Source organism: Neoarius graeffei, chromosome 14 (genome assembly GCF_027579695.1).
Source record: "Neoarius graeffei isolate fNeoGra1 chromosome 14, fNeoGra1.pri, whole genome shotgun sequence".
NCBI classification, from domain to species: Eukaryota; Metazoa; Chordata; class Actinopteri; order Siluriformes; family Ariidae; genus Neoarius; species Neoarius graeffei.
Window position 1 is genome coordinate 37528369 of NC_083582.1, and position 27095 is coordinate 37555463.

The window sequence follows — 27095 nt, forward strand, 5'->3', positions numbered from 1 at the left end:
AAATTAAATTAAATATTTACATATACAAATATAAGAAGAATAAGATATGGGGAAGAGAGGAAGGGGGGAAGGGGGGCAGCAGGAGAGATATTGCACTTTATATTGCACATTTTAGAAATGTTTTGTATAATATAGATATTGTATTTAATAGTCATACTAATTATTATAGGTGACACATTTATTATATTGTGTAATTGTCCATTATATATATATATATATATATATATATATATATATATATATATATATATATATATATATATATATATAGTGTATATTATATATATACACACACACAATTTGCTTATATTGCAGATATATTCACACTTTTTTCCTCCCCTGTATCACTAGAGGAACACCAAGTGAGAACCAGACACAGAACCAAATTCCTTGTGTGTATCAACATAGTGGGCCATTAAACATGATTCTGATTCTGAATTTGACAGGAAGTGACGACAGCACTATTTCCACGTCATGTGGTTTTTTGGGGGGGGCACAGAGGGTCAATTAGATTAGATTAGATTAGATTAGATTAGATTAGATTAGATTAGGTTAATTAGATTAGAATAGATTAGATTAGATAGAACTTTATTGATCCCGTTGGGTGGGTTCCCTCAGGGAAATTAAGATTCCAGCAGCATCATTACAGATAAACAGAGAATAGAAAATAAAGAAAAAACTTCTAAATAAATTAAATTAAATTAAATTAAATATTTACATATACAAATATAAGAAGAATAAGATATGGGGAAGAGAGGAAGGGGGAAAGGGGGCAGCAGGAGAGATACTGCACTTTATATTGCACATTTTAGAAATGTTTTGTATAATATAGATATTGTATGTAATAGTCATACTAATTATTATAGGTGACACATTTATTATATTGTGTAATTGTCCATCATATATATACACACACACACACACACAATTTGCTTATATTGCAGATATATTCTCACTTTTTTCCTCCCCTGTATCACTAGAGGAACACCAAGTGAGAACCAGACACAGAACCAAATTCCTTGTGTGTATCAACATAGTGGGCCATTAAACATGATTCTGATTTTGACAGGAAGTGACGACAGCACTATTTCCACGTCATGTGTTTTGTTGGTTTTTTTCCCCTTCTGTGTTGTCACAGGAGGAGCAATGTTCCTGCTCGCTGCTTGGATTTTGTGTAAACAGTCCGGAGTTTAAACTGAAAAGTCACTATGTGCCACTGACTGCTTCTGAACATCAGCAAAGCCCTCTCATGTAGCCACAAGGCGCGGAGACTGAAGCATGGAGGTAGTGGACAGTCCTGTCAATCTCGTAAGTTTCTCTTTATGGCTCCAGTTAGCCTGAGAGCTAACCGTCCCGGGGTTGAGTCCCAAATAGAGTTAAATGGAAAGCTAGTGCGCTTCATAGGGTGTAGAATCCCTGACTTCACACGCCAAGTAGTGCCCTTATCTTAGGGTTCGAGAGTCGTTTGGGATTCAGCCTTGTTATTATTATAAGCTCGTTAGCTTTGTGGTTAGCATTAGCCGTGAAGCCATAACGCTCGGAACAAAGCGGCTGAGGTGAGGCAGGAACCTGTTGGTGCGCGTGCGTGCGAGCTGCTTCCTGTCTCTGTGTGTTCATGGCGCTTGTGTTTGGCTGTTCTTAGCTTAGCGGGTCTCTGAAGGGTCTCAGCCATCCTAAACCGCAGGTGCTCATAAACAAGACTTGCTTGAAATCCTTGAAGACGTTTCATCTCTCATCCAAAAGTTTTCTTCAGTTCTGTCTGACTGACCTCTGACCTCACCAAGGACCACACTTGCACCCTGCTTGACCTCTGCCTGACCACCACCTATTTCCATTTCACGAATGTTTCTACAGACAGAAGCATGGACTCACCGGTGTCCCCTATAGTGGCCAGCCTATACATGGAGGAAGTGGAAAACGAAGCCTTGACCTCTTTTGGTTCAGGTGTGTGCCTGGGTAAAACTCAAAACCCGTGAGGTGGAAGCCTTCACAGAGCACATCAGTGCAGTGGATATCAACATCAAGTTCACTCGGGAGGACGTCAGTAGAAACCGCCTTTTTGGACTCCAGCGTGCACATCGAACAAGACCGAAGCCTTAAGCTGGGCATACACTGTGCGATTTTTGGCCCGGTTTTGACACGATTTTCACTCGTGCGACTATTTTGGAGATCGGGCCGAGTTTTGGCTCAGTCGTGCGTCTCGGATCGTGTAGTATACATGGGGTAACGACAAGCAATTAACACCTCACGACCTCCTCCCGATCGATCGGATGAAAATCAAACCTGTTTGAAATCCTGAGCATCGGATCGTATAGTGTGAGAACAGGAATCGTAAGCTGCGTGCTGTTTACCCTGCGATTCACTCGTACAGTGTGAGCAGCAGCTGAATACCGCGATTGAAAAAAATCGCACAGTGTATGCCTAGCTTTAGCATCGAGGTCTACTGGAAAACCCCACACACACACTCGGACCAGTACCTACTGTTTGACTCTCACCACTTACTGGAACGCAAATTGGGGATCGTTAGGATCTTGCATCACAGGGCTCAGAACATTCCGACAACGGTAAAGGGAAAAGAGAAGGCGCAAAAACACATCAAGGAAGCATTTCAGAAGTGCGGGTATCCCAACTGGGCTTTCGTCAGGACCGGAAAAAGAAACCTAACAGACGCAAGAACGTTGTCATCCCCAACATTTCTGGACTATCTGAGAAACTCAGCAGGATCTCTTACAAACACAACATCCCTGTACACTTCAGACCCAGAGGCAGAAATCAGTCCACCCTAAGGACAGAATACCCAAACAGGACAATGTCATGTACGTAATTCAGTGCAGTGAGGAACGCACAGATCTGTACATTGAGGAAACGAAACAACCGCTTCACAAGCGCATGGCTCAACACAAGAGAGCCAGTTCCTCAGGCCAGGACTCTCCGGTCTATCTTCATGTCGGTAACAAAGGACACTCGTTTCAAGACTGTAATGTACACATTTTAGCCAGAGAAGACCGGTGGTTTGAAAGAGGAGTAAAAGAAGCCATCTTTGTCAACCTGTTACGACCATCACTGAACAGAGGAGGTGGTCTGAGACACCACTTATCAGCCACCTACAATGCAGACCTTGGCACACTTCCTAGAAAACTGAATACACATCCACACTAGGACTCAGCTAACTTCAATGACTCACATGATGGCAGAGACAGCCAACGACCCACAGATCACCCTAACGACCCTCTAGGCTGCTAACACCGTTCACACCCGGGCCCCAGGGACCCTAACACCTGCAGGATGACTGATGCCCCTTTTCCACCAAAGCAGTTCCAGGGCTGATTCGGGGCCAGTGCTTAGTTTGGAACCGGGTTTTCTGTTTCCACTGACAAAGAACTGGCTCTGGGGCCAGAAAAAACGGTTCCAGGCTAGCACCAACTCTCTGCTGGGCCAGAGGAAAGAACCGCTTACGTCAGCGGGGGGGGGGCGGAGTTGTTAAGACCAACAACAATAACAAGACCGCGAAAGATCGCCATTTTTAAGTGACGAGAAGCAGCAGCTGTACAAACGCGAAGTCATCCATTATTATTATATTGTTGTTGTTGTTGCTGCTGTTTCTTCCGCATTGTTTTTGCTTCGATATTCGCGCCAAGGTTTATGCAAACGTAGCGACGTAACTGACATATACAGCGACGTAATGACGTGTCTTCTCTTAGCACCGCGAGCTATGGAAAAGCAAACTGGTTCTCAGCTGGCTCGCAAGTTGAACGAGTTGTGAACCAGCACCAGCCCCGAACCAGCCCTGGAACTGATTTGGTGGAAAAGGGGTATGAGAGGGTCAACGACCCATGTGACCTCAACAATTCTCCTTAGGGTTGCTTTTGGTCCACTAGAGGATAAATACCTGGAACTCGGCACTAGTCAGACAGAACTGAAGAAGCCTTTGGGATGAGAAGTGAAACATCAAGAATTTCAAGCAACTCCAGTTGCTTTCTTTAGCACCTACAGTTTAGCTTAGCATGGCACATAGCATAGCATACCTGTTGTTGTTTAGAGCTAGTTTGTGTCTCTGTCGATATCTGTACATCTCTGTATTTACACTCATTATTCAGACTCTTCTTCTTAAACATGTCGATGCTGTTATTAATGTTTTAGTTAGTTTTGAGCCAAACAGGAAGTCAGCATTCTGCAGACTCCACTGACTGACAGTATCGCTTTCACCCCTGTCTGTTCAGTCAGTGTCAGTGATGAAATTTCTTTGAACCTTTCTATGTCAGACCAGCAGACTGATGCACATCTGGTGTCAGTGGGGTGACAGGTGTAATAGTATCCGAGAATAAATGTCTGAATTCCCGTCTGTTTTACACCTTTACAAATGGACGAGATCTCTTCAATTCATGAAGCAAATTATCAGTAATTACTTTCCAAATATTTTATTCACCACCGTGGACCACTGGAATCAATGTAGAATGTTCCTGGTTGCACTGGAAAGCAGAAAGGTAAAAGGCATCAAATTGGAGTCAAATGTACAAGTAGCTAGCGGCGAAGATGATTGTTGCCCAGCCTCGGCTAAGTATTAAATGTTTAATATACAATCTACATCATAGGATTTATTTCTCACTGGATGTCTGCTAGTATAGACCCCTTCGCATGTTTGTAAACAAACCGACCGTTGCCAGGATGCGCGCGCAGCCTGGACTCAGAAACAATGGCGCTGCCCATAGACCGGCATTATGAGCTGTCAGATTATGCCAAACAGTTGTCGTTACAAGATCGAGAATGCTACATAAATAAGTTAACTCTAACAAGTGGACATCGCCTACCGGATCCGCATTTAATTAAAGAGTGGACGGACGATGTTAGTAAGTTCTCTGGTATACAATGGCCAGATATATACTCGTACCTTATTGACAAGACTTCAGTGTACACCCACGAAAAACTTCGTGCCTACAAGTCTTTAGACGCGTATGATTATGTTATGTGCGGGCATGTACAACTTGATTAACAATGGGACATTCATATTTGTTTTGTTTTAATCAAATTATGCCAGTGATGTGATGGCAATGTGGCTTTAGCTACAACAGCAAATCCCAACACTAAACAGCAATTTGCAGGAGGTAATGGCATGAAAGGAATGATAGTGAAAGAGTGCAGCTAAGAGAAATCAGAGCTGCGTAAAAAGCGAGAGGCAGAGAGCAGAAATGAAACTGAACGGGGCGGGAGCTAGGTTAGAGCAGTCAACGTAAGTTGGCATTTAGAGCGAGGGCACACAATTTTACCTTTCCATCCTTGCTTTAAAATTGTGATTTTCGGCATACACAAATAATGATGGCACAAAATCTGGACTGCTTGAGTCAAGCGAGAGCTCTCCTACAAACAAAACTGCATGCAAAGCTAAGTTAACATGCTAACAATATTCATTACATTGTGTAACTATGACCCAGCTAATCAGACAAACGTTACCAAAGTATTTTGCTACATCAATAAACGAAGACTAGAAAGAATAAAAAAGAAAGATTTAATAAATAGCCTGATCTTACCTGTGATGAAGTGGGCACTGCAAAGCAAACCCGCGCATTTTTGATGGTGCTTTCATCCCAGTCTACACATTTGATGGCTTGTAGCCATAGGCCAAGTTTACATTAGACCGTATCTGTCTCGTTTTCTTCGCGGATGCACTGTCCGTTTACATTAAAACGCCTGGAAACGCCGGGAAACGGGAATCCGCCAGCGTCCACGTATTCAATCCAGATCGTGTCAGCTCCGGTGCTGTGTAAACATTGAGAATACGCGGATACGCTGTGCTGAGCTCTAGCTGGTGTCGTCATTGGACAACGTCACTGTGACATCCACCTTCCTGATTCGCTGGCGTTGGTCATGTGACGCGGCTGCTGAAAAACGGCGCGGACTTCCGCCTTGTATCACCTTTCATTAAAGAGTATAAAAGTATGAAAATACTGCAAATACTGATGCAAATACTGCCCATTGTGTAGTTATGATGGTCTTTAGGCTTGCCATCCTTCCACTTGCAAGTGGTAAGTGACTAGCGCACACCGGCTCAGTCCCGAATTACTGCTCGTGCACTACACTCGCGTGCTCTGTGAGCTGCGCAGGGCCGGAGTGCGCACCCTCCAGAGGGCACTCGCTGTTCAGGGCGGAGTGATTTGGAGCGCAGCCGCTGAGGAGGAAGCGATGAGCCGCACTGACACATTTCAACTTGCGTGCCAAATTAGTCATGTGATTAGCGTATCCGTGTATTGGCGTTGCTGTGTGCACGCGAATCGTTTTTAAAAAACGTTAATCTGATGGTCCGCTGATACGGTCTAATGTAAACCCCACCATAGACGTCAGCGAATTTTTATTTTTTTTTTTTGCAATGGGTGAGATCTTGCTGGAATTCTGTACATTTTATTTATTTTTTTTTTTTTAAAGATATTTTTTTTGGGCTTTTTGCACCTTTATTGGATAGGACAGTGTAGAGACAGGAAATGAGCGGGAGAGAGAGACGGGAAGGGATCGGGAAATGACCTCGGGCCGGAATCGAACCCGGGTCGCCCGCATTCATGGTATGGCGCCTTAACCACCTGAGCCACGACGCCCCCAAGAATTCTGTACATTTTAACCCCATCACTGCTATGATCCTGACACCCGAAAACACAACAACTAGGCATTTCTGAGTCTTTTTTGGGTCCAGGCTGCGCGCGCAATTTCTGCTTACGTATGAATGACGTTTACTGCGAAGGGGTCTATAGTGAGATTATAATAGTGAGATTATAATAGTGAGCACTACAGAATGCAGTGCAGTCAGTCAGAGCCAAAGACAATGTGATGTTAATGACCGAAAGCTTCTGCGCTGATGAAAAATACCATGGAACCAGTAACTAGACAAATAAAAACAATCTAATAACATCACATTTCAGCTTACATCCAGTATTTGAACATAGAAAATTATTATATAGCCCAGTATTTGCTTTTGTACCGTTATCAGCAACGTGAGCCAAGCCACCAGAAGTTCCCAGCACGCAATGCATGCTGGGATTTGATAAAGGGACGAATTGCCCTTCCTGTAACACCGGAGTTCTCAGTGACTCCTTTATAACCCCAACGCCACCACAATAATATTACAGATTATAGGCCTACTGTTTAAAACACAACCACAGTGCATTACTGAAGATAAGCGGCCAGTCTGGAGAAAGCCAGGGAAGTGTGCACGACTGAGAGGACTGGGCTCGGCCGTCACACTGCAACTTCTCAGTCAGGACAGAAGCGTATCTGGTGGTTTAGCCCCATCTTCATGTGGTTTAGCCCCATGTTTAAATGGATGATCAAATGTATTCAAAATTGATCATCCTAGATTTAAAAAAAAATAAAGAAGAGTTCTGTCTGTCTTTCTGTGGGTTTTTTTAAAGGACAGTAGGTAATTAAAAAAAACAAATAAATAAATAAAGGACATCTATCTCCATGTTTGTTTGTTTTTTTGTTTTTTTCTTGTATTTACTCACAGAAACACAGCTTGAGCTTCCTATGGTCAGATGTTCATGGCCATATGGCCGCCAATCAATATTTATATAATTTTTTGTGGTACTTAATTCTAAAAGCTCTCATAAATGACTGTTTTTGATGTCTTAGAAGATAAAATTATGGTCAAACTTAGCTCAGTTCAATGATGGGGCCAAACCACTGGTAGAATGCAAGATGATAGCAGTCATGGCAAAATGGCCGCCAATCAGTCTATAGGGGTGTTCACACGGCACATATTTGCATCGATGCTGCACCGATGTATTTTGTTGCGATATATCTTACACCGGTGTAAATTTTGCACAGCGTTCACACATCACAAACCTGCTTACTAGAGAGAAGCGTGTTAGCACCGGTGCAGTCCCACTTGCGTTCACACTGCAGTTTTTGCGACCGCGCTATACAATAGTAATAATGCGGAAATGAAATATGCGCATGCGTGAAAATGTACTTCCTTTTCCCGGTTGTCATGGCATCACCAAGCGCTGGGAAAACAAACGTGGATGAATGAAGACACCAGTGTTGCCAGATACTGCTGACGTTTTCCAGATCAAAATATGTTCAAATCTGCCAAAATGCACTTAAAACCGCCCAATCTGGCAACACTGGAAGACACGCAGTTCTGTTGTTGTTATTATTATTCGCCATTTTGGAAGCTCAAAATACCAGGATGCAAATTATGCAATGCCCGTATGTAATCAACTCTCCTCACGCGTAGCGAGTCTACCCCTGTAGTGTTCAGACGTCCCATTTTATATCGGTGCTGCCCCGCAAACTAGCATTTACTCCGGAGTAAATTTCTTAAACCACCTCCCGAGCAGGGTTAGATTTGCACTGGTTTAAACAGCTTTCAGGGGCGACACCGGTATAACTTTGTACCGTGTGAACGCTCTACCGGGGCAGCCCCGGTGCTACACCGGAGTAAAAGTTGCCGTGTGAACACCCCTTATGGCTCCGGATGATATGGTTTCTGATCCTTAACTCTTAAAAACTGATAAATTACTGTTATTGGTGTCTTGGAAGGCAAGATTATGATCGAACTTAGTTCAGTTCAGTGACGTGGCTAAACCACTGTAAACTGTACAGTAGTTGAATAGATGTGCTTTGATTGATGCACACAAAAGCACTAAATCCTGCGTCCTGTAAATAGGCTCTGGGTTTGTCGTTTTATTGCGTTTCATTATATACTGATATTATTTTGGCTGCTCCCATTAGGGGTCGCCACAGCGGATCTGTTCCACATATTTGATTTTACACCGGATGCCCTTCCTGATGCAACCCTCCCCAATCTATCTGGGCTTGGGACTGGCGCTAAGTATGCACTGTCTTGTGCAACCCCAGTGGCTGGGTATTTTACCTAATCTGCATGTCTTTGAACTGTGGGGGAAACCGGAGTACACAGACATGGAGAGAACAGGCAAACTCCACATAGAAAGGCTCCCATCAACCGTGGGGTTCGAACCCAGAACCTTCTTGCCGTGAGATGATGTGGTATATGGTCAAAAATTGAACTGATCATGATTCATAAAAACTGATGCCCTACTTTTGGTCGGAGTTCTCATCACTTGGAAACCACTTGCTCCTGCTGAAGATGGTTCCATATGCACAGCCTAAAGATGCACGTAGAAACTATGAAGATGGCTTAGAACTACAATTGCAATGATAGCTTTAGGACTGCAGTTTCCGCGAACAGTTTTGCGCTCATCTCCATCGGTGAACGGTTGATAACATCGTGTTAAAACTATAATGAATTTCTGGGTTACACAGTTGCACTTTTTGACCATATACCACACATTATTATTATTATTATTATTATTATTATTATTTATTCATCTCATCTCATTATCTCCAGTCGCTTTATCCTTCTACAGGGTCGCAGGCAAGCTGGAGCCTATCCCAGCTGACTACGGGCGAAAGGCGGGGTACACCCTGGACAAGTCGCCAGGTCATCACAGGGCTGACACATAGACACAGACAACCATTCACACTCACATTCACACCTACGCTCAATTTAGAGTCACCAGTTAACCTAACCTGCATGTCTTTGGACTGTGGGGGAAACCGGAGCACCCGGAGGAAACCCACGCGGACACGGGGAGAACATGCAAACTCCACACAGAAAGGCCCTCGCCGGCCACGGGGCTCGAGCCCAGACCTTCTTGCTGTGAGGCGACAGCGCTGACCACTACACCACCGTGCCGCCCTATTATTATTATTATTATTATTATTATTAAAGGGATACGATTTATAATCACACTGTCTGGTGTCACCCAGGTGAGGGTGGGTTCCATCTGAGTTTGGTTCCTCGTAAGATTTCTTCCTCATATCGTGTCAGAGTTTTTCCTCACCACCATCATGTCTCACTTGCTAATTTGGGATATAATTAAAATTTATATCCTGAATTTATGTATTTTTCTAAAGCTGCTTAGTTCATTGTTAAAAGCGCTATGCAAATGAATTGATTTGATTAAAATATTATCATGAGCGGGCGGCACGGTGGTGTAGTGGTTAGCGCTGTCGCCTCACAGCAAGAAGGTCCGGGTTCGAGCCCCGTGGCCGGCGAGGGCCTTTCTGTGTGGAGTTTGCATGTTTCTCCCCGTGTCCGCGTGGGTTTCCTCCGGGTGCTCCGGTTTCCCCCACAGTCCAAAGACATGCAGGTTAGGTTAACTGGTGACTCTAAATTGACCGTAGGTGTGAATGTGAGTGTGAATGGTTGTCTGTGTCTATGTGTCAGCCCTGTGATGACCTGGCGACTTGTCCAGGGTGTACCCCGCCTCTCGCCCGTAGTCAGCTGGGATAGGCTCCAGCTTGCTGGCGAACCTAAACAGGATAAGTGGTTATGGATAATGGATGGATGAGCACCACTGGCTGATTTTTTTTATATATAGTGTAGTCTGAGGTGAACATTTACACACTTAGACCACATGATATTTATAAGCAACATCTAGTGTAGGAATGAGAATGAATTCTCCATTAGCACTAGAGATGTGTGACATGAGCACATAAGTTATGCCACAGTACACTTTTCTTAGATATCACGAGTATCTTCAGGACTCTTCTAACTCTGACTGCTTAGTGATTCACAACAGTGATGTGTTCAAGACTTGGACTGACGCTTAAGTCGGACCAGGTCATGATTTTAGACTTGAGACTCGGATTTGAAAAATTGTACTGAAGTTTGCTGTGCTGTGTGTTAGCGGGCGATGTGTTTGATTTCCTGATAAACTTGTCATTTTGCTGCCACTCTGTTTACAAAAAGTCCATATTGTCTATAATACTGTGATATTTTTTTTTCTTTATCTAATGTTCGCTAGATCATTTTGTTCATGACTACACCTTGACACACTCCTTGTTCTCTCTCAGGCCCATCAGCAGTGCAGGAAGGCAGACCGCTTGCTTGCTGCTGGGAAATATGAAGAGGCGATCTCTTGCCACAGAAAAGCTGCAGGTTAGTCATTAATCCAATATTGTGATTTCATTCCTTGTGAGCCAGAGTTTGTGCTAATGGCCTAATGGTTTGAGAAGCAGCTCTGGGACTAAAAGGTTGCTGGTTCGATTCCCTGGACTTCCAGCAGGAATGGCTGAAGTGCCCTTGAGCAAGGCACCTAACCCCCAACTGCTCCCCAGGCTGCTCTGGGTATGTTGTATGTCACTCTGGAGAAGAGCGTCCGCTAAATGCCAGTAATGTAATGTAATGTGTTCAGCCTGCAACTGAGCCATGAATCCACACACAGGATTGTTTAGTAACCTAAACCAGATAAGATATTAATAAAGAGTTTGAATGAAGAGCTTAATTTATTTCTACTGCTGGGTTTCACGTGATGTCACATCCGCCTCATGAACTAATAAAAAAGGGTGAACGAACACAGGATTTCACAAAAAGACGTAGAGAAAGGTGGCTTTCGAACCTCTCACTGAAATCGAAGGCAGCCGAGTCGAAGCACGCTCGAGTTTGCAGTGATCACTTGGTGAAAGGTTTGTATTTCCCTCTCAGCTATGGCGTTAGTGCTTTCCAAGCGCTTTTCTTGCTATGTGTCATTATTTTACGGTACTTTTTTTAGTCACAAAGCGCTAAAGTCCCCAGCTGTTTCTTTCTTTACTCCTCACTCCTCACAAAGTCCATATGCATGAAGGTTGCGGCAAAATTCTTCCCCAGCCGTACAGTTACAATGCGTCGTGATCACTTCTCCGTCTTGTTTAACTAAGCTCCAGGTCTTTAAAGGGGTTTCTGATGATCTCTGTGAATGATTTAGCTGAGAGATAAGAGCCAACACAAGTGAGAATCAAGCCAACTGTTTGTTTACACTTCAACTTGCAGTGCTTCGTTGTAAAGATGTGAATGAAAAGCTTTAAAAAAAAACATACACGGGCAAAAACGATCCAGGATTCATTCGGTAGTGCCTTGATAGCGAGGTCCTTTACCCAGCCACATACAAAAAAGTCGTAAGCCTCCATACTCTTCCACGCTTTCATGTGTTTTGCGGTGTAGAAGGACGTCTGCGACACCAGAGATGTCGGGGAACTCGACTGAAGGGTAGTTTTCGAGATCGTATGACAAATCCTTCTTTCCCAGACTGTACGGGTCGATTCCATTGCACACAGCAATCTTCTGAATAGATCTAAAGCCAGCAGTGGCTTCTAGGTTACGAGCATACTCACTAGGGTGCATCAGTTGCCCCCTAAAAATGAAAAGTTCCTCCGATCATGATGCATTTTTGTTTTTATGTTCCTTTTGGTAAGAGAACACACTGGGTGAACTATTTTGACAAAATTCAAAAGTTTAATGGTGGCACCAGGAGCTCAAAGTTATGGAAAAAGCTGCTATTTTATGACTTTTATGACAAAATTTCGATCACTTTTCATGAAACATCATGGCACCTTATAGAGTATACCAAATATCTTAGATACACATTTTTAGTACATATTCTAAATATATTATCAAGCACAGTTTGAGTTTTAGCTGTTCATTGAATCATTGTTCAACTACTTTTAAACAATACAAATGTATTATGAATCACATTAATGCTTCTCAATCCCTTGCAAAGGTTCTTAACATGATCTCTGGCTCACAAGAAATCAATAAATGGAGTCCAACGTTGTGATTCGAACCTTACGCGAAAACATAAAATAAGCGGTTTTTGGCAAAAAATGAACCTCATGGTGCCACCATTAGACTTTTGAATATGGTCAAAAAATTTTTACAGGATGTCTTTATTGGTGAAAAGGAACACCCAAACAAAAATGCATCAGATTTTATGAAAGTGAGGGCAACTGATGCACCCTACTACTCACTCTGATAAGTTATCGCTAGTTGTTTGCACGACGGCAGCCACCAGCTTCCGGTAAAACCGCTAAGAAAACTCATGTGACTGAAACTCAGCAATAGAAAAGATTCAAATGTTGGGGAAGAGTGTAAAGCCCAGCAGTTGTAGCGCGTTAGCCAACAGTAACTACAAGCCTTGGTATTTAGTCGGCTTTCCATATGACCTGTAGTAAGCTTCAGTACAGAGAGTGGTCCTTAAACACGTGACACTTTAACATAGTGTGTGTTTTTTCTCCCCTCTGTTTCAGAACTGCTGAAGGAGGCCATGAAGCTCACAGAGTGTGAACAGGTACGCCTGCTTTCTCATCGTTACATGTTCATGTACAGTGGGGCAAAAAAGTATTTAGTCAGTCACCAATTGTGCAAGTTCTCCCACTTAAAAAGATGAGAGAGGCCTGTAATTTTCATCATAGGTACACTTCAACTATGAGAGACAGAATGAGAAAAAAAATCCAGAAAATCACATTGTCTGATTTTTAAATAATTTATTTGCAAATTATGGTGGAAAATAAGTATTTGGTCAATAACAAAAGTTCATCTCAATACTTTGTTATATACCTTTTGTTGGCAATGACAGAGGTCAAATGTTTTCTGTAAGTCTTCACAAGGTTTTCACACACTGTTGCTGGTATTTTGGCCCATTCCTCCATGCAGATCTCCTCTAGAGCAGTGATGTTTTGGGGCTGTCGCTGGGCAACACGGACTTTCAACTCCCTCCAAAGATTTTCTATGGGGTTGAGATCTGGAGACTGGCTAGGCCACTCCAGGACCTTGAAATGCTTCTTATGAAGCCACTCCTTCGTTGCCCGGGCGGTGTGTTTGGGATCATTGTCATGCTGAAAGACCCAGCCACGTTTCATCTTCAATGCCCTTGCTGATGGAAGGAGGTTTTCACTCAAAATCTCACGATACATGGCCCCATTCATTCTTTCCTTTACACGGATCAGTCGTCCTGGTCCCTTTGCAGAAAAACAGCCCCAAAGCATGATGTTTCCATCCCCATGCTTCACAGTAGGTATGGTGTTCTTTGGATGCAACTCAGCATTCTTTCTCCTCCAAACACGACAAGTTGAGTTTTTACCAAAAAGTTCCGTTTTGGTTTATTCTAACCATATAACATTCTCCCAATCCTCTTCTGGATCATCCGAATGCTCTCTAGCAAACTTCAGACGGGCCTGGACGTGTACTGGCTTAAGCAGGGGGACACGTCTGGCACTGCAGGATTTGAGTCCCTGGCGGCGTAGTGTGTTACTGATGGTAGCCTTTGTTACTTTAGTCCCAGCTCTCTGCAGGTCATTCACTAGTTCCCCCCCGTGTGGTTCTGGGATTTTTGCTCACCGTTCTTGTGATCATTTTGACCCCACGGGGTGAGATCTTGTGTGGAGCCCCAGATCGAGGGAGATTATCAGTGGTCTTGTATGTCTTCCATTTTCTAATAATTGCTCCCACAGTTGATTTCTTCACACCAAGCTGCTTACCTATTGCAGATTCAGTCTTCCCAGCCTGGTGCAGGTCTACAATTTTGTTTCTGGTGTCCTTTGACAGCTCTTTGGTCTTGGCCATAGTGGAGTTTGGAGTGTGACTGTTTGAGGTTGTGGACAGGTGTCTTTTATACTGATAACGAGTTCAAACAGGTGCCATTAATACAGGTAACGAGTGGAGGACAGAGAAGCCTCTTAAAGAAGTTGTTACAGGTCTGTGAGAGCCAGAAATCTTGCTTGTTTGTAGGTGACCAAATACTTATTTTACCGAGGAATTTACCAATTAATTCATTAAAAATCCTACAATGTGATCTCCTGGATTCTTTCCCCCATTCTGTCTCTCATAGTTGAAGTGTAACTATGATGAAAATTACAGGCCTCTCTCATCTTTTTAAGTGGGAGAACTTGCACAATTGGTGGCTGACTAAATACTTTTTTGCCCCACTGTATCTGTACTGAACGTTTTTTCAGTAGTTTAAATGTGCTTAGCGCACAACACAGTTGAATTCAGAAGTTTGATTATTTTCTTATAGCCACACACCCTGTTGTGTTTTATTCCTGACTTGGTAATGAATAGTAACCTTTTTTTTGGGTTGTGTACCTAACACCAGACACGTGTTTGTAAAAGAACAGTGTAATCCAGAGTAGCTGTTTATTTGAGCTATATATGGATCAGGACTTCACAACTAAAATGTTACACAATGTTCTGTCACCGTTCAGTGTCTGCTGTAAGGAGTAACGTTACTTTATTTATCCTGAACTCTGTGTAGGCTTTATTTACAGACGGCGTTCTGAGAGAAACACAGAAAATCTCTGTTGGTTTTATTCAATTATAACCCTGATTCCAAAAAAGTTGGGACAAAGTACAGATTGTAAATAAAAACGGAATGCAATGATGTGGAAGTTTCAAAATTCCATATTTTATTCAGAATAGAACATAGATGACATATCAAATGTTTAAACTGAGAAAATGTATCATTTAAAGAGAAAAATTAGGTGATTTTAAATTTGATGACAACAACACATCTCAAAAAAGTTGGGACAAGGCCATGTTTACCACTGTGAGACATCCCCTTTTCTCTTTACAACAGTCTGTAAACGTCTGGGGACTGAGGAGACAAGTTGCTCAAGTTTAGGGATAGGAATGTTAACCCATTCTTGTCTAATGTAGGATTCTAGTTGCTCAACTGTCTTAGGTCTTTTTTGTCGTATCTTCCGTTTTATGATGCGCCAAATGTTTTCTATGGGTGAAAGATCTGGACTGCAGGCTGGCCAGTTCAGTACCCGGACCCTTCTTCTACGCAGCCATGATGCTGTAATTGATGCAGTATGTGGTTTGGCATTGTCATGTTGGAAAATGCAAGGTCTTCCCTGAAAGAGACGTCGTCTGGATGGGAGCATATGTTGCTCTAGAACCTGGATATACCTTTCAGCATTGATGGTGTCTTTCCAGATGTGTAACCTACCCATGCCACATGCACTAATGCAACCCCATACCATCAGAGATGCAGGCTTCTGAACTGAGCGCTGATAACAACTTGGGTCGTCCTTCTCCTCTTTAGTCCGAATGACACGGTGTCCCTGATTTCCATAAAGAACTTCAAATTTTGATTCGTCTGACCACAGAACAGTTTTCCACTTTGCCACAGTCCATTTTAAATGAGCCTTGGCCCAGAGAAGACGTCTGCGCTTCTGGATCATGTTTAGATACGGCTTCTTCTTTGAACTATAGAGTTTTAGCTGGCAACGGCGGATGGCACGGTGAATTGTGTTCACAGATAATGTTCTCTGGAAATATTCCTGAGCCCATTTTGTGATTTCCAATACAGAAGCATGCCTGTATGTGATTCAGTGCCGTCTAAGGGCCCGAAGATCACGGGCACCCAGTATGGTTTTCCGGCCTTGACCCTTACGCACAGAGATTCTTCCAGATTCTCTGAATCTTTTGATGATATTATGCACTGTAGATGATGACATGTTCAAACTCTTTGCAATTTTACACTGTCGAACTCCTTTCTGATATTGCTCCACTATTTGTCGGTGCAGAATTAGGGGGATTGGTGATCCTCTTCCCATCTTTACTTCTGAGAGCCGCTGCCACTCCAAGATGCTCTTTTTATACCCAGTCATGTTAATGACCTATTGCCAGTTGACCTAATGAGTTGCAATTTGGTCCTCCAGCTGTTCCTTTTTTGTACCTTTAACTTTTCCAGCCTCTTATTGCCCCTGTCCCAACTTTTTGAGATGTGTTGCTGTCATGAAATTTCAAATGAGCCAATATTTGGCATGAAATTTCAAAATGTCTCACTTTCGACATTTGATATGTTGTCTATGTTCTATTGTGAATATAATATCAGTTTTTGAGATTTGTAAATTATTGCATTCCGTTTTTATTTACAATTTGTACTTTGTCCCAACTTTTTTGGAATCGGGGTTGTATTTAAAAATTAATATCAGAAATGCCACTCTGTCTGTAAAAATGGATTTTGTATTTTGAAATGTTACTGAGTCGTATTCAGTCATGTCACATTTAAATGTGCTATTCTATTCTTTTCCATCATCCCTAAACGCAGCACTAGCGCAGGATTTCAGTGATAAAACGGATTCATTTCCCCTAAATACGCTCGTGTTGTGTCTCAAATCATATACTTATGTGCTGTGCTAGATTGTTCAGTCTAACTGGTAACATTAACTGGTTTTCCTATTCCACTTAAAAGGGAACTGAAGGCAAATTTTTTTTTTTATTATCAAAATTCTATTTCTCATTTTATTAAATATCAGAATGCATTTTTGATAGCTATTTTGTCACTGCTATAGCAAGTTATGAGTGTTTGAAATATATTACATAGCATATCAGTCCATATGTCAAAGCGATGACCGTGAATGAGATTGGTTGAGACCTGTGTGAGACATCGTAGGACGGAAGTAAAACGTACAGTGGAAATCAAAGTGACCAACATCGGCCAACGTTGTCAAAAGACGCGCGCGCCCTCTTTCGAACGCTGACGTAATCAAGCCGGAAGTTTTGTTTGTTTTTGTAGCAATCAGGAAAGTTTGAAAAGAAGTATGCAGTAATCATCATTTAAACTCGTTTTTGTGCAATACTTCGTTTGGAAAACAGTTTTCAAAATGGCGGCACTGACACTTCACGTTTCGAAGTCTCGCACAAGTCTCGTGAAGATCGCGCGGATAAGCGACGCCTGCCGTGGACCAAACGAACTAAATTCAACACGGCTAAAAACCGAATAGGCCGATAAGTATAATATTTAATTGCAATTAGTTGCAAATACGAGTCACGATATAAGGTTACTAAAACCAAAATCGTAATTGAATAACACGTTAATTAAGAAATAACGCAAGTTTAAAAATGACTTCAGTTCTGCTTTAATGTTTGAATTTCCAAAGCCTCCCATTTAGCCTTCTGAAAGGTCTGGTTTGTGCTCCAGTCTTTTGGATTTTCTAGATTAGCAAAAACATTAGAACGTCAGAATTTTCGATTTGAGACGCAACCCATAACACAGTTGAAAGCACGATCAAGCTGGTGGCGAAAAGTTACACAGTCACTGCTGTTCATGAACTGGCTGAAAATTTTCCAGTTCAACTTGGAAATGACGTGTAACACGCCTCCTGGCTTTGTGTAAATTTGTGCAGACTGGTACGGCAGTGCCAGGAGTATTCCTTTGTGTTTAGTCGCTTTGCTTAGATATACTGTATGATACTGACATAATAAAACATTCAAATGTTTCAGTATTTGTAAAGTTCGAAAGGTTACAGTCGACATAAATTGCAAGTCTGGGATTAAAAAGTTGTGGTTGTAAATAATTCATAATGTTCACGTGGGGTCCTTTTGCCCCAAACACTTGGGTGTTTATTAGATGGTGACGGTAACATGCTGTCTCATGTGAAGCACCGAACTGATTTGAAAAAAAACTTACTTATTTATTTATTTTATTTTTATTGTTTTGAGTGCTCTGATTGTGTTTCCTAGGCCCGCCTGTCTTTAGAGCTGCAGCGAGACAGCCACATGAAGCAGCAGAGGTTGATCGAGGAGCGGTGGAAGCGAGCAAGGCGTGAAGACAAGCCCCGTGTCCTTCAGGTGCCCCCGCACTCCTCCTCGGAGTCAGTGCCTCAGGCTCAGCTGAGCTCCTCCTGCCCCGAGCGCGAGTACGACACCTGGCTGTACCTGCTGAGAAACAGAGGCTCCTCCGGTGCGGCGCCCGAGCCGACTTCAGGCACCAAGGCCTACAAAGACGACAAGACGCGCCTGGAGGAGCAGCGCACCACCATCGATGACCTGCGCCAGCTCCTGGAGCGCCTGTTAGCAGAGAACGAGCGCCTGACACTGGAAAACAAACAGCTGCGGCAGGAGAACGCGCGCCTGCGCAGGGAGAGTGAAGCCGACGCCCATCTAGTCGAGAGCTCGGAGCTGTGGCCCCTGCCTTCAGCACCTGACCAGCGCAAACCTGCAGGTATCACCATCCCACACCTGCCCCCGCTCGAGATGCCGCCTCACGAGATCCCGCTGGAGGAGCTGCCCGCGCTCGAGCTGCCCGAAGATATCCTGGAGGAGCTGCTGGATGGAGAGAAGCTGTGAGCAAACACACACACACACTCATCAAAGGGAAAAACGAACATCGGCATCAGTGCAGTGCGGTACACCACTCAGGTTTCTGACTGTGGTCTCGGTGGCATAAACGGCTTGTTTTAAAGCGTCAGATGCTATTTTTTTTATTTCTCCGTCTCTCTAATGATCCTAGGTACTGCAGCTATTTGATACAAAAACTTTTGCAGGTCTTGTGCCTTTTTTTGAGTATTTCCATTGTGTAATTAAGTCTAAGGAGAAAAAATATCTCATGGTGGAAGCCATGATTGTCTGACCAGCTCTGAGAGCGCATGACTGAGTCGTTTTGGGAAAATATCAAAGCCTGGGCTTTATCAGGAGGAGATCCGGGCGTCTCAAAGAACCCACTTTATCCCAAATGTGGATACGGACAGCAAGCACTGTGAACTCTGTGTGTGTGTGTGTGTGTGTGTGTGTGTGAGAGAGAGAGAGAGAAAGAGAGCTTGTGCATGTGTTTGCGTGGCTTCTTGATTTTTTTTTTTTTTTGTTCGACATGTTGTCATGATGGCATGCGGAAAAGCACGAACACGCAGCTTCACTGCCTCACATTGTGTCCCGTCATTTCCACCGTCTCCCGACTCGGCGCTGTCGCAGATACAGAGCTAACCGGGTTACGCCACGACCCTTGTGCGAAGATCAGAAACCTGTGTGTCCTGTCATGATGTCATCACTTCCTGTGGCCCTGAGAAACAACGAAACACAAAGCCAGCCACCTCCAGCCAACTCAGCAAGCAATAACGCATGCTACACTTTCCACTGTGGGTTTTTCCCTCCGTTCGGTTTCTTCTCTTTGTGTTCATCTTCGATTTTTCTGCACAGGAGCCTCAGATTCAAATGCACATCTCGGTAGAAGAATCTCAAACCTCTCCCAATCATGATGTCAGTTTAATGTTTGTTTAATGAATTGTTTTTGTTTCTCAGATGTTGTACTGTAATCAAGATCACACAGTTAATATTTTTCAGGTAAATGTGTGTTTGTTTTTTTTGTTTGTTTTTTTTAACTTGGAATATGCAGGAATATTTTGAATATCCATCCACAATCATACAGGATATAACAGTAAGTCGGCTTTACGCTATTCCTACGTCACACTAATCCAGAGCAAATCCACTCGTGCCACACATGAAAGGAAAAAAAAAAAAACTCTGAACACTTTTTAATGGGATGTAGAGACGTCACGCGTCTCGTGAAGAGGGAACCAAATCGTTGTTTTAATTTAACGTTTAACTGTAATTGTTTTTGCAGATGTAATCCAGGTGCATCTGAACCATTTTACGTGTGTGCGCGCGCGTGTGAGAGAAGAACAAAGTCGTATGATGAAAATGTACCGTTTTGTTCATGCATGAATGGCTGTTGTAGCTCTAAAGTGTATGATTGTCCAGATATTATTCTAAAGAAGGATTTGTGTTACAGTTTGCTTGTTTAATCAGAGTTTGTGTTTTGTATAATGACATTGAAGAATGAGATTAAAATAAATAATGTAGACCCTGGAATGGTTTGTTGTTTATTTGCTTGCTTGTTCTTATTTTGAGTTGGGGGGGCATGGCCTAAAGGTTAGGCAAGCAGCTTTGAAACCAGAAGGTCACTGGTTCAGATCCCAGGCCCAGCAGGAATGGCTGAAGTGCTGTGAAGTAAGCCCCCCCCCCCCGGGCTGCTGTATGTTGCTGTGGATGCAGCGGCTGCTGAATGCCTGGAATAACACTTACAGTGGAATAAGTGTTACCCTGAGTTGCCCCCTCTAGTGTTGGATCAGTGTATGACATGTTGGTGGCTTTAAAAAAAACCCAACCTAAGAGCATCGTTGCTAAAATATATAGGAGGTGTGTGCGGGGGTTTTAAATAAATATTTATGCATACAAGATGACTGCTGCAAGGGATTATGGGTATATAAGGGACATGATAAAATAGACGCATAGATACTAAACAGAAATAAATCACTAAATTTAAATTAAGCAAACAATTCAAAGCAGTTTAAAAATATGTGCACCTCAGAAAGGGCCAGAGTATGAAAACAAGTCTGAAACTCTCCGTGCACACCTGGCACTACAACACCACTACAGATCACCCACAGACTCAGCGCTCGCTCCCTCTCTCGCTCTCTGTCTCACACACACTCTCTCTCACACACACACTGTCTCTGTCTCTCTCTGTCTGTCTCACACTGTCTCTGTCACTCTCTGTCTCTCTCTCACACACACTGTCTCTGTCTCTCTCTGTCTCACACTGTCTCTGTCACTCTCTGTCTCTCTCTCACACACACTGTCTCTGTCTCTCTCTGTCTCACACTGTCTCTGTCACTCTCTGTCTCTCTCTCACACACACTGTCTCTGTCTCTCTCTGTCTCACACTGTCTCTGTCACTCTCTGTCTCTCTCTCTCACACACACTGTCTCTGTCTCACACACAGTCTCTCTCTCTCTGTTGCTCTCTGTCTCTCTCTCACACACACACACACACAGCACACTCTCTCACTCTGTCTCACACACTCTGTCTCTCTCTTGCTCTCTTTCTCATACACACTGTCTCTCTCTCTGTCTCACACACTGTCTCTCTGTTGCTCTGTCTCTCTTGCACACTCACTCTCTGTCTCTCACACACACTGTCTCACTCACACTGTCTCACTCTCTCTCTGTCGCTCTCTGTCTCTCTCACACACACTGTCTCACTCACACTGTCTCACTCTCTCTCTCTGTCTCTCTCACACACACTGTCTCACTCACACTGTCTCACTCTCTCTCTGTCGCTCTCTGTCTCTCTCACACACACTGTCTCACACACACACACTGTCGCTCTCTGTCTCTCTCACACACACTATCTCACACTGTCTCTGTCTCTCTCACTCTGTCTCTCTCACACACAGTCTCTCTCTGTCTCTCTCACACACACACTGTCTCACACTCTGTCTCTCTCTCTGTCTCACACACACTGTCTCTGTCTCTCTCACACACACTGTCTCTCTCTGTCGCTCTCACGCACTCTCTCTCTCTCTCTCTCTCACGCTCTGACACACACACTCTGTCTCACTCACTCTGTCTCTCACACACACACACACACACACACACACACTCTATCTGTCTCTAATACCAGGTGTTCGTTCCTTTAAAGGTGCTGTTTGTCATTTAAGTCTAGTCGTGGTAGACTTAGAATGATTTACTGATTTGCTCTACAATTACAGATGAACTGGCTCGTTTATTTATTTCAGTCTTTTGTTCATACTCTTCCAGTCTGGACAGAGGCGCTCAGCTCAGTCCTGGTCACGTAACCATCGACACAGAAGAGCTGTGCAGGTGATGACAGACAAAGTTTTAACATTTTTTCCAGGTAATATTGATTTCTGTCATCTCTGACTCTGTTTTTTTCTGTCTAGAGATACTTAGTTTAATGTAGCTTCCTTCTTACTCTGTCCACTTTGTTCACTGCTGTTGACGGAGTGTTTTTTCTTCCCTCTCCTTCCTAGATTATGGAGGTGAACAGTCCCTGTAACTGCCATCAGATCTGTATTCTGCTCTCCCTTTCCCTACTTGGTACCGAGGAGAAACGAATGTGTGGGTGTGTTTTACTGTAGACGGTGCAGGACACAACACAGCAACTTTTAGGCCTGGTAACGACCTTCATCTATTTTTTACCTTTGGAGGGGAAAACACGTGTCCACCAAAACTACTTCAAGCTAACTTCAGGTTGCTGTATTTGATCTCAGACCTGCCGGCGGTTTTGCTGTGGAGGAGTGCAAACGATAGGAATCAACACTTTAATACGACTTGATCTTTCCTGCTATAACATCGGCTTGTTCTGTGTTTTAGTTTTCTTCTGTTATCATTTCTGTCCTGAAGATGCCGTGGGACAAAAGTCCCTCAGCTTGGCTGTCAGTTGCTGTGGCTTTATTATAAGCTGCTCAGTGATGTTATGATCAGATGAAATGAAGGTTATACGATGTGCACCCTTGGTCTACTGGGTTAATAATTTACAGTATGAAAATGGGACAGGACCAGTTGTTTATGTGAATACTATGACTTTATGTGGAGCCTTTCAAACAGTTTTTAACATTATATTCAGACATAACTTGGATATGTGACAAAAAATGAACTTGATGTGTCTGTATTATATAAATGGTGCCTCTGAAAAGGGCTTTAAAATTCTGTTTAAATTTCCTTTCTTTGGTATATGAAAAAGTTATGCCACTTTGAATGGTGAAAAATCAGGTTAATTTTGGTCAATTTTTCTTCATTTAAGAAGAACGAAAGAAAATGATCGGAGAAAGTTTGTCCACTTTATGAGAACGATGCCCTTCTAAATGTTATAACCTTAACCTTTTGACAAAATAAAAAGTAGGTACCAGGTCATTTAAAGTCCATGAAAATTATGCTAGCTAAAGTATTAATTAATTACTTATTAAAAAACTCAGCACGGCCCAAAAAACTGGCTATAACTTCCATACGACACTGCAACCCCGCTATCACTAACTCCTTGGGGGCCGTCCAAACTAGGTGTTAAGTTTAATGGTATCAGCAGTCGTTTCGTCCTTTTATCAATCCTTTGATCACCGTTCTCAATAATTGTTAGTGATTGACGCTTAAGCTCAGCTCATTAAGCATTTGTTTGATATTAACTTGACTGAAGACTTGATTACTTATTGTTCATCTCTAGTGGGAAGAGGAACGCCATGGCTCAGTGTGTCATGTAAGCAGGCAAATGATGGATGTAATTGCAGGAAGAGTGTTTATTTACAAACAGGCAGGCAAACTGTTCAAAAATATTCAAACGGTTCAAAGGCAGGGTCGTGAAACGGGCAACGGTCATGCAAACAGAATGGCAGTGGCGAAGACGAAAGGCAGAGTCCAAATACACTAAACAAAGTCAAAACCAGAAAGCCAACACACAGATGTAAGGTTTGGTAATGTGAAACACTCAGCACAGTGTGTATACTCCGCCAAGTCTTGTGTTTAGAGAGTCCTTATAAGCACATGCTGTGATTGCACTCTAATCCGGAACAGGTGCATGGTACTGTAATTAATCCTTAGGGCACTCGAAGCACGCAGCGCCAACATGTGTGGATGTGACACAGTTATGGTTTGTTTGTTTTTTGTTTTTTTGAAGACCCTGACTCATCGTCATTAAAGGCAGGGAACACAAACTTAATTCATTATATGCGAAAGTTCGTGATAAGAGTTCGTTATAGTGAGGTTGCGGTGTATGTGGAATTTTTTGAATGAAATTTTCTCTGTTCAGTCGACAATCCTTGTCAAAATTGTCAATCATCTGGTCATTTTTTTTTAATCTGTCAGATCAGTAGGAAACAAAATAAACTGCCACAAAACATAATAAATGCATGATATGAGTAATGCAGATAATGATTAACTGAGCCGTTTCAATGGCAAACTCCAGACAGATGTCTGCAACGTCCACCCAGACTTCCAATTTGTATGAACCTCAAAAGTGATGTGATGTTCCAAATTACTTGAAAATAATAACCGATACAGACAATTGTATTAACTAACAAATAAAATGAGATTTGCACTTATCAGTTGCAGGATCCAGTGGTACAAGATGTCTCATCTCATTATCTCTAGCCGCTTTATCCTGTTCTACAGGGTCGCAGGCAAGCTGGAGCCTATCCCAGCTGACTACGGGCGAAAGGCGGGGTACACCCTGGACAAGTCGCCAGGTCATCACAGGGCTGACACATAGACACAGACAACCATTCACACTCACACTCACACCTACGGTCAATTTAGAGTCACCAGTTAACCTAACCTGCATGTCTTTGGACTGTGGGGGAAACCGGAGCACCCGGAGGAAACCCACGCGGACACGGGGAGAACATGCAAACTCCGCACAGAAAGGCCCTCGCCGGCCCCGGGGCTCGAACCCAGGACCTTCTTGCTGTGAGGCGACAGCGCTAACCACTACACCACCGTGCCACCCCAGGTACAAGATGTATCCCATGTATATATTGTTAAAATATGTAACAACGAAGAGGGCAATAAAATCGGTAGTGCTCACACAGGTTACTAGAAGGGAAAACTACTTCCACACCAAAAGTCATAGGAATACAACCAACGTGTATTTTTTTTTAGCGATTTTAGTATTTGGAAATTTGAGCTAAATTCCAATGTAACGTATAACATGAAAGCCGCTCACCAACAGAACTTTTACTCACTATTTTTAAAAAAATGCATCAATTTTCTTCAATTTTGAATGAATTTTACACTTTGACTATTATGCTAACAAAATAAACCCAAACTGGAGAATATGGAACTCAAGAATGAAAGATTTCATGCAAAATAACAAAACACGCATTACGTAACGCTGTTTTTAATATATATAAAATAAATCACTAAGTTTTAACTTTATACAAGCTGAAGTCCTCTTCCAAGAAAATACACAAGCGTTCTCATACGATTTACTTACTGTTTGCGAATTTTCAACGTTCTAATAACAATTTCAAAATTACCCTGAATTCTCAACCCCGAACACATTTATGCAGATAAAAATTGCAGGAAAACTCAGGCATTTTGCTTTGAAAAATGCTTTCTTGGGATCGCGTACAATGCATCTTAACAACAGCAAGACTTGAACTGTCACTCTCACATCCCAAATGTTCTTTTGGTACCAAATCTTCTTGATTCCATCGTAAACAGCTCCCAAAATTACACAATTTCTGAAACCCCAAAGACATATTTTGATCAACGATGTCTAAGAATTGCTTTGGCAGGATCAGTTTACAAAGCAAGCGAGTGCAGTAAACAAAAAGGTGCGAACTTCCTTCTTCTCCGCTCACTTCATGGGCATTTCTTCTTCATGTGAAGGTCTTTAATGAACTCTTGGAGAGGGGCTAATATAATAGTACCCCTAATAACAATAGATATGACGAACAGCCTTGCTAAATGTTGTGTGACTAGCGAAGATAGCGTGACTTTTTACGCTTCGCTTGTGAAACATCACCACAATGGAAGATTCTACGAATTCAGTAGCAATTTGGAGAAAAAACAAAAGGAAAAAAGAACTCGAAGAAAAGATAAATGTGAAAATATCAAAAAAGACCACACCCGCAATGCATTCTGGGTATTAGTTAAAATTAATAATATAATAGATAATCTCTCAAAATGACAAATATTTGTTCTCATGAACAAATATAATAAATAATCAATATTTTGATGACAGATAAGTGACTTTGTGAAATTGTTAATTTTTCTCGTATGTTACACGTTTGTACCCTTGAGTCCTTCAACTGATCACTACACTATTAAAATGTATATTTAAAGCGTCAATGACTTTTATTAACCAAAGTTTTGGCAACTTTGTTCACGCACTTCTCCATCCGTTAACAAAAAAAAAAGAAAGACGAAGTGATGGAGGATTCTGTGGCCTACATCACCAATACAGGTGTACTCTGGGTTGTCATAAAATACAGCTTTAAGGACTCAAATGGATTCACGGTAGTGCATGTGATCCGAGCTTGATCAGTAGCAGTGAACCGGGTGACAGAGGTGGACAAAGTACCCAACTTCATTACTTCAGTCAAAGTACAAATCCCGCTGGTCAAATGTTACTCCCATACAAGTGAAAGATGTCCAGTCAAATTTTTTCTACTTAAGTTAAAGTACTGAAGTACTTGCTTTTAAAAATACTTAAGTATTAAAAGTACATTTTCTGTCAATGCATTGTTGTATTATTTCCACAACGCTTACAAAACCTAATGCCATTACCAAAGACAGAAATGTGAATTCACAAAACGAACACATGCTGTGTCATCATGGTGGTTTAGCATTAAGCTAGCTAGTCAGTGAAACTCCATCAGACACTAGCAAACTCTTTTCAAACTCAAAATCATATTGGGTAGCTAACGCTACTAGAAAAGAAAGATTTCTACATTCCGTTTATTTGGCAAGATGATGCTAAAACGTATTTCTGAAAGGATTTCAGATAAGTTAACGTTATTCATGTTCCCGTAACTCCGTTTTTACATGCTAACTAACAGTGTCCAAGTTAACTAGCTATGTGTAAACGTTAGCTGTGGACAAGGCTACGGCAACTTGGCAGGCAAACCCATAGAAAGTCATTTGATGAACCAGACTGCACAGCTATTGCAACGTTATCGCTAGCTCTAAAAGCACAGACAAATTCACTGCCAGCTTTCTCTTGGAATAAAATTTTTATATACTTCAAGATG

The 27095-nt window shown here is 42.5% G+C and overlaps 1 protein-coding gene across 1 annotated transcript; it reads left to right on the forward strand.

Moving 5' to 3' along the window:
- The first annotated feature begins 1266 nt into the window (after positions 1 to 1266).
- Positions 1267 to 23040, forward strand: nrbf2b (nuclear receptor binding factor 2b). The gene is made up of 6 exons (XM_060939593.1): positions 1267 to 1308; positions 10867 to 10951; positions 13075 to 13115; positions 18296 to 18897; positions 22150 to 22246; positions 22383 to 23040. Exons 1-5 carry the CDS (start codon positions 1279 to 1281, stop codon positions 22214 to 22216), a joined length of 825 nt encoding a protein of 274 aa, XP_060795576.1. The 5' UTR covers positions 1267 to 1278; the 3' UTR covers positions 22217 to 22246; positions 22383 to 23040.
- Positions 23041 to 27095: the final 4055 nt, after the last annotated feature.